This window comes from Colias philodice, chromosome 1 (assembly GCF_061535455.1).
Source record: "Colias philodice isolate Cphi_HAF_F1 chromosome 1, ilColPhil1 Martin Lab GWU primary, whole genome shotgun sequence".
NCBI lineage: Eukaryota > Metazoa > Arthropoda > Insecta > Lepidoptera > Pieridae > Colias > Colias philodice.
In genome coordinates this window covers 9,084,254-9,098,126 of record NC_143086.1, presented here as the reverse complement: position 1 = coordinate 9,098,126, position 13,873 = coordinate 9,084,254, and the positions used below count along the sequence as shown (strand labels likewise).

The following is a 13,873-nucleotide window of genomic DNA, read 5'->3' as shown; positions in this document are numbered from 1 at the left end:
GACACAAAATTTCGAGTCATTTGTAACAGGATGGCGGTTCTACAGGGGTCTTAGTACGCAATGACAAAAAGAAAATGATAGTGTGAACGCTGGTACCGGCGGCTTAGTCGCGTGGGCGTTAGTCGAACTCGTCGGAAAAATAGCGAAAGTCAAACGATTTGTAACACAAAAATTTTCGAATTTACCGATAGCCCATAAAAAAGAAGTAGGCGGTAGTGTCATGCCATACTTTTCCGGTGTGACTTACAGCCCGCCATACCGACGCGAATGTGTTGATTTAAAAAAATAAAAACCGGCCAAGTGCGAGTCGGACTCGCGCACCGAGGGTTCCATACAAACCTGCAAGGTTTTTTATGGTTTTCGTAATTTTTCCTTTATCTATGCTATAAGACGTTGCTTCGTACCAAATTTCAAGATTCTGAGTTCACGGGAAGCACCCTGTAGGTTTTGATTCCCTTGCAAGTGTCGAAAATCTGCGGCATAAACGGCTGTATCTTTTGATTGCGTTGGCTTAGAAGTTTGATTTTTTCACAGCTTCAAGGGACAGTAGACCTGAGTAATTGATATAAATTTCAGCTTCATACCTCCACGCGTTCCTGAGAAAAAGGGTCTTGACAGACGTACGGACGGACGGACGGACAGACGGACAACAAAGTGATCCTATAAGGGTTCCGTTTTTTCCTTTTGAGGTACGGAACCCTAAAAACAATTCAACCATTTGTACCAGGCTAACTTTTGCACAGGTAACCATCGTCGTGCAGCCATTTACGAAAATCGCCATGCCATACTTTTCGGACGATTCCAAATGGTCGCCATACCGCCGTAAATCTGCAAAATTTTTTTTTTATTTTTTTTTAATAATAAAAATAATTAATTAATTTTTCAAGTATGGCAGCACTTTTTCTCCCTACTAGAAGTATGGCAAATATAATAATTGCCACATTTTATCAAATACTCTCCAAAAATCCAAATGCAATACTGGTACTTATAAAAAGTTCGGCAAGAAAAAAAAATTGCAGATTTTCGGCGGTATGGCGACCATATGGAATCGTCCGAAAAGTATGGCATGGCGATTTTCATAAATGGCTGCACGACGATGGTTACCTGTGCAAAAGTTAGCCTGGTACAAATGGTTGAATTGTGTTTTTTAAATCAACACATTCGCGTCGGTATGGCGGGCTGTAAGTCACACCGGAAAAGTATGGCATGACACTACCGCCTACTTCTTTTTTATGGGCTATCGGTAAATTCGAAAATTTTTGTTACAAGAAAAGACCATGTATATTATAATCGGCAATATTTATTTCATCCAAACATTAACTTACATACTTTTTAAACACATCGACAATAACGATAGGTGAGTTCGATCATGCTTAATTAGATTTTTTTAGCTAAAACAAATATACACGCAACACCGGTAGGAAGTTATTAATTATTCAGACATACAACACCAAACAATATAGTTTTAGCATCGATTATTATTTAGTAGGAATTCAGACATATATTTGACCAACTTGTTATCTTTACAAATAATATGAGCGGAGTGTCTGTTAGTTAAATTATTATAATAACCGCTTTTACTTAATGTTAAATATACATGTATAATATTATGTAACAAATATAATTTTTTCTGTTAGTTCCGGTTAAGCTCTGGAAGTGCTAGACCGATTTTGATGGTACTTTCACTAAGTAACTAACGCTACTTTCGATTGATATTCAGACAGGAACACAATTTAAAGAAAGCTCATCAAGCGGGTGGGCGGGCTGTCATTTAATAGAGAGTAGGTTGAATGAAAGAAATTAAAAACGATTTCACAACAATTTATTCACCACAACATTTTCTTACAACATATACGATTTTTACTTATTAAATATATTTTCCAAGTAATATACCAAATTTGTACTGTATACGATGGACGTAGACTTCTCCGGGATTCAATACAGAGTTCGGGAAGTTTTTCTGAAAATTTTAAATAAGATTCATAAATATCCGCTCAAAAGTACACAGTAATATATAAACTTTTCATCGATAATTTTTTAAATAAAAATTTCTTAATAAATTCATCGTCATCATCAGCATTATTATTAATTGATCCCACTACAGCCACTACAGAGTACAGGCACATAATATAGACCCCCTATGAAGATCCAGTTAACTATGTTTGGCAAGTACATGTTGCTAGATATTCAAATATTGTCGAATTTCTTGTTTGGACATTGTTATCACTATCTGCAGATAAACTGAAATATCTATGAATAACGTAATTTTTGTACCTACATTCATTTAACTCGAACCCTAACCTTTCGTAACAACCACTTATCAGGATTTAAATAAATACCTAAATAAATAAATAATTTATTTTCACATAATAATTTTACAAATCAAAATGACCCGCTCCGAAGATAGTAAAAACTGTAAAATTTAAATGATATATATTACCATAAAATTACGTTTCCTGGTTCATTTCGAAACAGATGCTTCGGTAAAAACATCTACGGTTTTCACGTAATTGCACTAAAAGCATGCTCTTTTGAATGACAGCTGTCTTGTAAACAATCGTGTGTTTTGACAGTTTTTATTGTAGTAGTTGCATCACAACGTTATAATTTAATATGCACGGCTTATACAGGGTGTCCCACTATTGGTATACTAAGCGCGAAGGGATTTTCAGTTTTGCATACACTGATCACGTAAAAAATACTTAAACAACATAATTACGCCAAAATTTTTTTGCTTAATTTTTCCTTAAAATCCATGTTTTCGTCTCTAGCTTCGCGCAGCCGGCATATACAGCTTCGCTAATGTGAGCATGTTGTCTATAAAAATATAATCTTAAACGATAGCCCACGTGCGGGTGGCCAAGTTGAACGGGTTGCTTGTTAGGGGTGTACACATAGTTTTAAGAATTCATCTATTTGTCAAAAAAAATCGTGTGGAATTTTATAAGTATTTTTTACGAACTCAGCGTATGCAAAACTATAACCTCCTTGGGGCCTAGTATACCGTTGCTGGGACACCCTGTATAATATGGTTTTATATGATTATATTATGCCACCGTAAAATTGTAAACATCGTTAGGTGCCTGTTCAAGTGTTCAGTGTGTGTGCCCTCGGTTTGGTACCAGGGAGGCTTCGAAGTAACAAACCAACAAAAAAATAACTGGCACAGGATAGAAATCGGTCAAAAGTGAAATACATCTCCCCAGTCGATATTAAAATAATAAATCCATATTTACAACTGTACGATTGATCAAAGTATAATAAACTAAACAGCTAGTAATGATAAAAGTTGCGAATAAGTAGCTAATTTATTGGACTACTGGTGGCTCAGTGGTGCAGACCTCAAAAAATTACTCAAATCATAAAGTCGGGGTTCGAGACCAGAGGAGCAAGAAATAAATATAATGATTATAAAAATTTATCTGCACATTATTATCCATATTACCACTTTCAGAAACGATGGAATGAAAGTGGTCTGCTAACTCGCACTTTGGCCAGCGTGTTGGATTAAGGCCTAAAACCACAGTATACTTAATAGTTAGTAGCTAACGCTACTAAAACCTAAGAGGATGTCTGTATCCTTGCAATGGAAGCATGTATCAACTGATGATGACGATAACCAGTTTTTAATCGGACAGAATTTAATGACGACCACAAATCCAAACTGTTTAAATACAAATTTAAAAATATCAAAGAGACTCTCTACTCACATTGTTGACTGCATCAGGGTAGTTTTGGGGCATCAAACAGAACAATCCATGCTTTTTGTAGTGAGTGCCCTGTTTGCCCATAAGGGGCACGTATCTAAAACTCTTCTTCCCCTGAAAAAAAAATATACGTTTATTACGCTTACACAAATGTTAAAATAAATGTTAGAAGTACAAAGCAATTCCAGAAGGATTTGATTTACGTTCGAAAATGATTCTGACTATGGAATGTATTAATTTTACACCATTATTTTAAGGTTGAGCGGAAAATAGATTACCTACATGAAGTGTGTTGGTGTAGGTTTAACTAGAATTTTCTAGAACACTGAGATATTCACCTCACTTTCCTCTTCATTCGCCTCCTCGCCATTCGCACTCGATTTACTGCTTGCTTCACTCTCAGACTTGTGTTCCTCACCGGCCACCTCAGCTTCCTATATCGCAAAAAAAATTATATATAAATCGTTTTGACTGATGACCCACACATTAACTAACAATTAATAACTGGCTCGAAAAAAATTGATCAATTGATATCTAAATGCATCGGCTTAAAGGCAATACTTATTCCTCCGGAAGATCACGGAAATTGATCACCTGAATCAGTGTTTGGATAAAAATAAACATGTTTTCGACAAATATAATAACCATGACTAAATATTTCTCAATATCATATTAAAATTATATTTTCTTTTCACCATCTTTGCAGAATCCAAATATTTCCCAATATCCTATAATAAAACTGCTGAGCGAAGTACAAAGTACGCCGTATAGGAACGTTAAGGAATCTAACAAACATAGTTTTTAGCCAAATTATACAGTTATTATATAACATGTGTATAATGTATAATTTGATAAACATGCAATTGAATGTGGGACAAGGGCACTGAGGTGACGATGATAATTATTTAAAAATAAAATATTGTTTATTTTAAAATGTATCAGATGATGTCTTACGCTACCAGCGCGTACCACTTAATATGGACCTATTACGCCATCCATTATTAATGAGTAAATAAGGCATAAATATCTAAGAATTTTGTAATAGTATCTAGTCGAAAAGATGAACATAAAATTGCGTTCACTTGTATGTGACTCCAATTGCTATAAAATTGAACTGTAAGTACCTCAACGATCTTATCAGGATCAGGAAGCAAATTGCCCGTGTAAAATTGCATACCAGGTTGACTGCTATATACCTCCAATACTCTGCCAGACCCAGGGTGGAGTACACTAAAAATAGATAGAAGACAAGTAAGTAACTACGTCGACGATTCGTCTTCCAACTATTATGTGAATTGGTCAATGGTTCATGAAAGGTAGCCCATCTTTCGATGAACCAGTAAATTGATAATAATAAACTAAAGATAAAATCGAAGATCATTTATTGGTGGGCAGAAGATTTTATAGAAACTCGCAATACATTGAGTATATTATATATAGTTAAGTGATGCGACTTCAAACCAAAAAAATAAATTATCTAAATAATTAATGGCTTTTGCATTTTAATATCTAATTTGCAAGAATCTTATTGTTGCCGTTTATAATCCTCAATGTTAAAAAAATCCCTTCTATACTTCGAATTCATTTTAAAATAATTGTTTTACATTGGCATCATATTATGCGCAACTTAACGTTATGAAATGATTACATACAGACTTATGCCATTTATTACAACAACTACAAAAAACGTCTTCCATATTTTGATGTAATCTCTAAACATAAATGGGTACGGGAGCTATTAACGTTTTAAAAAAAGTCATTTTAGTATAGTTGGGTTTTTGATACACTGTTTCTTTTGCTATTTCGGTTAAGAGTCCGGGCTGTCTGGCTGGCGGTAGTGGTTGCGTTTATTAGTGCGCACAGGAAAATATCCGTAATTTAAAGTCATTTATTAACGCGTAATTTTTAATCTTTTGCCTTTAGATAGATCCATCAGACATATTTTTTTTATTGCAAGACGTTTTTTTCGTTGTTAAATACCTAGGTGCCATACGCAATTTTTATTTCAAAATAATTAAAATGTCATCGAAATAAGTGAAATTACATCAACATGAGTCCGCTTAAAAGGTAAGTAATAACTTTATTACTTATATTATATTATCCTTTTTTTAATACTTATATTGAATAATTAGTAAACTAATATTTTTATTAGATGGTTTCATATTTATTACACTTTTGGGTATTAATATGAATTTGATGATATTTGGTTTTTATCAAGTTTACATTAACGTCCTATTTGAGCTTCGTTGGGAAAAGGAGGCACCATGGTAGATTGTTGCTAAAAAATTGTAAATAGTAAAATGAATATTATACCATAGAAATCTAAATAACAAGACACATAGAAGTAGACTACAGGCCCGTGTTGAAAAAATTATGGGTCATTTGACCCACCAGGTGACCTATCTAGAACGATATAAGAGCATAAAATAATAAGATTCAGCACTATGACGTCACTTGTAAGCTGTCCACCTGAGTGCAGATGAGAATTCGAAGGTTCAGGTAGAGATTTTCTCCCCTTGTCTCCATTATTTTTGTACGGCGTTGCGGAATAATTGATTAAAAGTAGTATAGAAATAGTATGACACAGATGCCGTAGAATAACATCCCTAAGTATATGAGACGTTTCGTTTATTTTTGCTCCAATACGAAAAAAAATCGGCTTTTCTACAACAGAGGTTGTCAATTTTCAATAGATATAACTTTGAACATAAACTTATAGAAATAAGGTTGAAATTTGTGTTAAACGTGATAATAAGAATGGTCGACTGTGTCATTCATTGTTATTTCGATTACTATGGTGACACTCGTAATACTTGTAAATATTCTATAATTATAAGGAAAAACGGCAATATTTATAAACAAAAATACTTACCGGTGAAATTTTATTCCTTTATTAGTATAATTACAATTTATGGAAGAATTTCCGCACTGGGAAATGCTGTAACACACCATGTTTACTCACGCACGTTTCATGAACAACTGAAGAGCGACGAACGCACTGGTGGTATGGTGGTGGTATGGTAACTACCTGAGCGGCGACAATTTCACGCGCGCTTACGACTTCTATTGCCTTGTTATTTAGATTTCTATGATATTATACATAGTATATCCTTCACGGGGACTCATGTTGATGGAATTTCACTTATTTCGATGACATTTTAATGATTTTGAAATAAAAAATTGCGTCTGGCACCTATTTAACAACGAAAAAAACGTCTTGCAATAAAAAAATTATGTCTGATGGATCTATCTAAAGGCAAAAGATTAAAAATTACGCGTTAATAAATGATTTTAAATTACGGATATTTTCCTGTGCAGATAAGATGCGCACTAATAAACGCAACCATTGCGGCCAGCCAGACAGCCCGGACTCTAACCGAAATAGGAAGAGAAACAGTATATCAAAAAACCAACTATACTAAAATTCTCTCTTGTCAACGTTGGTAGCTCCTATACGATAAAATAAAATCGTATAATTAGTTACAACTCGTAACTCACAAATGTTTGAATGGATTTCAATGATTTTCAGTTTAATGAATTTGTCAGCACATGGACATTAACTGTGTTAAAAATTCGATAACTCTACCTAGGTAGCTTCGCGGGTCAACAGCTAGTTTACTATAAGGGTCGGTGCAAACGGGCCACCGACCACAGACACTTGACACAACTTCAGCGCGAGTGGTCGCCATAGGCTACACGCATGCGGTGCGTCTATACAAAATATATGATAGAAGGTGTTAAGTGGCTGTCGCTGGCCACCAGTTACTGTGATCGTACGGATCGTACGGTACTACATACCGAGATTGAAACGTCAAGTCCTGTTCGGTGCCTTGAGAGATGCAAAAGTTGACATCATAGCCTCCCAAGGGTATGCGAGGTAACATGGTCCTGAGGACTCGAGGCACTCTGAAGTCGTATGCTGTACCGCCAACTATTTTCTTTTCCCCTGAAATACAAGGTTTTTTATCATCTTCCAAAAGTTCCAGAGGAAAAAATTAATACGGATAAAATTATTCTTATTGTAGTACAAGTTTTGGGATCCGTTTCCATAATTCCTGTGTATAGTGTATACTCTACTTTTGTTTAAATTTAGAGGTATTTTACACTTTCTAGATAATGTAAGATCTATTAGGTAGGTGTAGATGACTAATAAAGGTTATAATTTAAAAAAGAGCGTGTATGCCGAGCACACGTGTCAGAAGTGAAACTTCGTTGGCAAGATTCAAAGATACCAAAATAGTCGCCTGACTCCATGATGTGACGATATTGCCTCATAAGCGAAGCGTTGAGGTGGGTACTACTGTCACTTCGCGCAAAACATCTGATTTTTCAAACTTAAAATGTCTTTATGTATCATACATTGCACTTGTAAGATAATACATACACACACATATTAAGAAAAAACACTATTTTTAACGTTCATGATATTTTTGATGTCATTTTTGTTATTTAAACTAGTTAAAAAACAGTTTAAAAAAGTTCTGTCTTGGACGTCCGTGTGTCTGTATGTGCGGATCCTTTTTCTTGTTAACACGATAGCGACCGAAATACTTTACTAATCGAGTCTTTTTTTTTCTCTTACGCTTGAGTATGCTCAGGAATAGAACCCTTTCATTTTTCAGGGTCTGATTCGATGTGGTTTAATTGTTATTAAATAAACAAAAATAATAATTAATAAATATTTATTAAAAAAAAATTATGAGGCGTGCACTTTTGGATTTTCCAAATTATTTTAAAAGTACACTGAACAGATATTTCAAAGAATACACCGAAACTTACAACTAGATGCATCAACGACTTTCAATACTTAATGTTTCCTACCTCCGCGAGAAATCCTGTTTACATACAAGAGTGATTATGCGTGTACAGAGCATTAACTTTAATATAATGTTAATAATTTACCTGTTACGAGACCTTCTTCGTCTACAGCCGTGTACTTGTCCGCATTGATAGTGAATATATGGTCATACATAGTTTCGCAGCCCGCATGCTGAAACCACAAAAATGGTGTAATTAATCTACCGAGATTACACTTTGTTGGTTTCCATTTGTAACAATTAATTCATTAATCGCAGATAAACCCGGATATATTCAATAGCGTGATATCACGTAATGTCTATTACTTTTCAATTAAAAATAATATAGGAAATCAGATTCGATTATAATATATAACGATTCAATTCAAGGTAAGAAATTAATAAAATAAAACCGAAATTTTCAACCTATAGACGATATAGAAAACGGTTAGTTTGAGTTTAATTTTTTGCTCCCGCAAATTACTAAATTCTACGTGAATAGCAGACATTAGAGAAATCGGTATTTTAGACGTGCTAAACACGATCTGGTATTTGGCACGCCCAAAATCACTTAAAATTGAATTATTGTATATCGTAATAGCTATTTACTGGAAATTTAGTTTATATGTGACAGAAAATGTGTATAAGCACTATAGACTGTTATGCTCCTTGCAATGCTTAGAGCGTGAGTGTAAAAAATATGTTCTAGCTTTATTTCCTTGGGAAAACAAAAAAGTTGTGATCTAGTAGGACAAGAAACATGACCATCTACTTGTCAATAAAGAAAATCAATCCGAGCATTATTTGTGATATGCAAAACTTTTTATACCCTTATGTTGCTGGATGTAGATACTGGAATAAATTTAAAAATCTATTGCATCTATTCAGTCAGCGTAGTAAAAACTATAAACATAAACAAATAATTCCTGTCTATAACATTATTGAAGTAAAGAAATAAATATGAAACATAACGTACATGACCAGCCAGATTGAAGTATGGTGCGTTGCTCAAGTTGACAATAGTAGGTTCACTGGTAGTGCACTTCATTTCTATTTTAAGGGTGTTCTCGCAAGTGACTTCGAAAGCGACTTGAGCCATCAGTGTCCCAGGGTAACCTTCGTGAAATCTCTCAGAAACATGGCTCATTATCACTTTGTTCCCAACCACATATGAACGCCAATTGACCTGTAATTTGGAAGAAATTCTTTTAACGTAGAATTTTCTTTTTTTAAGGGGGCGCATAAAGCAAAATAACCAATCTTCTATTAGATGATACGTGTAATATGCAAGACCAAATCTAAAAAACAAGAATTATTATTAAAAAAACAAAATACCCGACTGCACACTAAAAAAAGAGTAAAACAATTATTATGTCTTTATCCCGTGGGACTTTTAGGATAAAATGTATCCTATGACACTCCCGTAATCAAGACAAATCTAACGATACCTCATACATCAAAACCCATCAAGCCGTTTAGGCTACAGGTGGTCACAAAGGAAAAGACATACATACATACTTACATACACTCGAAAAACATTACCCTCCTTCTTTGGCAGTCGGGTAATAAAATATGTATCAAACTAGATGATATGTTCAACGATTCTGTTTAATCAAAAACATAAAATATTAAAATTTACTCGATAAAAAAAAATCACCAAGTTAGCTCTAATTTTCACACTTTTACGTTTTCTACTTGACATGGTAATACTTATTATGATTTTTTTTTCATAAACAATTATATTAAAACATTTGCAAGATATTTGTCAGAGCATTTTGTGTAATTACTTTTAGTTTTGGTTTTATCTGCGATAAACCACTTTTGGCGCTCTTTTTTTCTCGAGATAAACGTTTGATTTTGTCACGATAAAAGTGGTTTATCGCAGATAAGACCAAAACTAAAAGTAATTACACAAAATGCTCTGACAAATATCTTGAAAATGTTTTAATATAATTGTTTATGAAAAAAAAATCATAATAAGTATTACCATGTCAAGTAGAAAACGTAAAAGTGTGAAAATTAGAGCTAACTTGGTGATTTTTTTTTATCGAGTAAATTTTAATATTTTATGTTTTTGATTAAACAGAATCGTTGAACATATCATCTAGTTTGATATATATTTTATTTTTTAGATTTGGTCTTGCATATTACACGTATCATCTAATAGAAGATTGGTTATTTTGCTTTATGCGCCCTGTTTAACCGCTCTATTTCTATACTATACATATACTATACTATGTTAACCAAATAATATATTCGATCAAAAATATTATTGATCGTCTCTATTCGCATAAACCTCTTTTTTTAAAAATTCATAAAGCTGGTGAAGTTCAACCAAAATTATATAGTTCAGTAAATTATTTTATTTTTTGTTTAAGCATTATTTACCTTATCGAATCCCATATAGCCACCATTATAATGATTATGACCTCTGTTCGTAGATAGCATGTACATCCGCCCTGATGGTTTTACAACCATTGTACCTTCTCTAATGTAATTTGCATACCGCCCTATAGTCGCGCCAAAGTAAGGATTTCTTGTCTGGAAGTATTCTAGGAAATCGAAAAGATTTAACTCTACTAACTAGTTTAAATTATCTAATATCACATTCTGAATAACCATTCAGATCATAAATACCTTCTAAGGTATCGAACCCTGCAACAACATCATCAGGCACTCCCTTCCGATCCGGTACTTGAATCATTGTAATAGTAGCGCCATATGTGATGATCTAGACATTATTTTAAGACATATTTTATTCTAGACATTTTATACTAAAAAATAAAAATGTAAGAGATACACGAAGCACAAATAGGAATATATTCGCAGTAGAGACCAATGTGTTTACGGCTGCATATTACATTCGATGTCCCCGAATTTCATTATTTTGTGTTGTTTAATCGATAGCTGGTAGTGGATTTTCTTAACAAACTGCTTTTCTTTTCCATCAAAAATGCGTAGTTTTTGTGAAAATCGAAATTGAAAATGATATTTTTTAAGGTTATTTTTGTACTAAAAACGCAACTTAAAGTAAAATCTTAAGCCATTATAGTATCAAAATGTCTAATTATCACACTCACACGCATTATTTTTAAATATATTTACGTACCTATTACTTTATTTACATATTACAATTTATTTTGTCAAAATAGTATTTTAACAATTTAGTATAGCCAAAAATCGTTCCATATTTTGTATTCACAACAAGCCACAGATAACACAGATTAGTTAATATGACGCAGATCACAGATTAGCAATACAAATATACTAGCTTATCATAGAGTATAAATGATACATTTTAATTTTTAATGTTTTTTTTATAGCTCACTTGCTTCAGTTTTAAAAATCGATTAACTTTTACTTTTAGTATTCAAATAGGTAGCGAGGAGCGAAGCGACGAGCGTGTTAGGTTAACTGTTGAACTGCCGCACGAGCCGAGCGAGCGAAGCGAGCGTGCCGCGGCAGCGGCCGGCGAGTGCCAGAAGCGACTTTAGGGCGATTCCCACTCAAACAAAAAAAAACTACGTAGGTTTAAACAACCTGTTTGTATTTTATTTATGTATCGTAAAATTTTTGTGATTATCAAATGCTATCTAAATTAAAATTACGAAGTGTCTAGTCGTCCGCTAAACGGATGAATAAAATAAATTAGTCGTCCGATTACCGGATGAATAAAATAATTTAATCGTCCGATTATTCGGATTACTAGATAACCTTTTAACACTAAAGCTAGTTGGGTTGGACTAAAGCAAAGGGGGCTCAGGACTTAGAAAATTTTTGATGGAGTTGGTGTCATTATAACACCTATTTATTATTGTTTTATCGTAAAGATTACGCTAATATAAGCATGTTTTATAGGAACAACTTTTCTCTAAAATCAAAAATGGCCGAGATATTCGCCCTCAATTCGTTAGGTTAGGTTTAGGTTAGGTTAGGTTAGGTTTCTTAAAAAAAAAACTACACAGAAATAGGAGCCCCGCGAAGCGGGGCTCCGTCGACGCGCAAAAAAAATCAAGTTTAGGTTAGGTTAGCCGTTAGGTTAGGTTAGGTTAGGTTTCTTAAAAAAAAAACTACACAGAAACAGGAGCCCCGCGAAGCGGGGCTCCGTCGACGCGCAAAAAAAAATCAAGTTTAGGTTAGGTTAGCCGTTAGGTTAGGTTAGGTTAGCCGTTAGGTTAGGTTAGGTTAGGTTTCTTAAAAAAAAAACTACACAGAAATAGGAGCCCCGCGAAGCGGGGCTCCGTCGACGCGCAAAAAAAATCAAATACCTACGTGTGCCCTCCTCCCCCCTCTCCTCCCCCCACAAAAAACCTATAATACGTGCGGCAGTTCTCTAAAGAATTATTATTTTATTCATCCGGTAATCGGACAACTAATTTATTTTATTCATCCGTTTAGCGGACGACTAGCGCTGTCCTTAAAATTATTTTTGACAAATTCATTTTAAAAATCACTTTCGAATTATATTTATTATCTACAATTGTGAACGCGTCATAATATAACATTTATTATCTATAATGGCATGTCGTAAATACGTGGTAAATACAAACTTACATTTTCCAGGTAATATAATTTAAGAAATTGTTATAAATAAATTAATAATACGGCATTATATTTAAAAATATTGCCTGTGTGCGAGATTACTAGAAGTTTTAATACGACAATGGTATAAAAGTGTCGTTTTTAGTACAAAAATAACCTTAAAAAAAATAATTTTCATTTTCGATTTTCACAAAAACTACGCATTTTTGTTGGAAAAGAAAAGCAGTTTGTTAAGAAAATCCACTACCAGCTATCGATTAAACAGCACAAAATAATGAAATTCGGGGACATCGAATCAAATATTTAACCGTGTTTACCTGAACAGTCATTCTATTTTTAGTCTTCCAAGTGTACCTTCTAACAATATCAATGTTAGTACTCGACGCACAAGGACTATGTTCACCTTCTGGACCTTTAATTTCTTTCAATATTTTGGAAGACTTTGTGAATACATTTGAAGATGTGCTTTTAGCGGCCCGAGGATAGTCTTTAGGCATGAAACCAAATCCATCTACAATTAGTTCTACGTCCGGAATTTTGGCAGGTGGCTGAGGTTCAGAGGCCGGTTGCTCTTCCTGTTTCTGTTCCGATGCCCCATCGCCACTTGCTTTATCGTCTGCCTCAGTGTCAGCCATTTTTACAGGAATTTAGTAAAGTTTGTATAAAAAGATTATAAAATTGATTATTTTTACATGTATTTATAAAACGATAATTTTGAAAAATGCTTTTGAATGACAAGTTACTTTTTAAATTTTGATCAAACTGTGCTGGTGTAAAGGGAATAAAAAGTATATATATTACTGCACATTACTGAAGTGATAGGGCAAC

The 13,873-nt window shown here is 33.8% G+C and overlaps 1 protein-coding gene across 2 annotated transcripts; it reads right to left on the bottom strand.

The window, feature by feature from the left end:
- Positions 1 to 1,805: 1,805 nt before the first annotated feature.
- On the bottom strand, positions 1,806 to 13,844 carry LOC149491279 (galactose mutarotase-like). Of its 2 annotated transcripts, XM_089697869.1 has the most exons (10): positions 13,363 to 13,839; positions 11,141 to 11,234; positions 10,892 to 11,055; positions 9,480 to 9,689; positions 8,610 to 8,697; positions 7,506 to 7,653; positions 4,832 to 4,937; positions 4,046 to 4,141; positions 3,711 to 3,821; positions 1,806 to 1,960 (listed from the first exon to the last, which is right to left on the bottom strand). In XM_089697869.1, the coding sequence occupies exons 1-10, from the start codon at positions 13,678 to 13,680 to the stop codon at positions 1,868 to 1,870; spliced, it is 1,428 nt and encodes a 475-aa protein (XP_089553995.1). In that variant the 5' UTR covers positions 13,681 to 13,839; the 3' UTR covers positions 1,806 to 1,867. The 2 variants fall into 2 exon arrangements, with proteins under 2 accessions (XP_089553995.1, XP_089554002.1); XM_089697876.1 differs by lacking the exon at positions 4,046 to 4,141 and having other exon boundaries at positions 13,363 to 13,844.
- Positions 13,845 to 13,873: the final 29 nt, after the last annotated feature.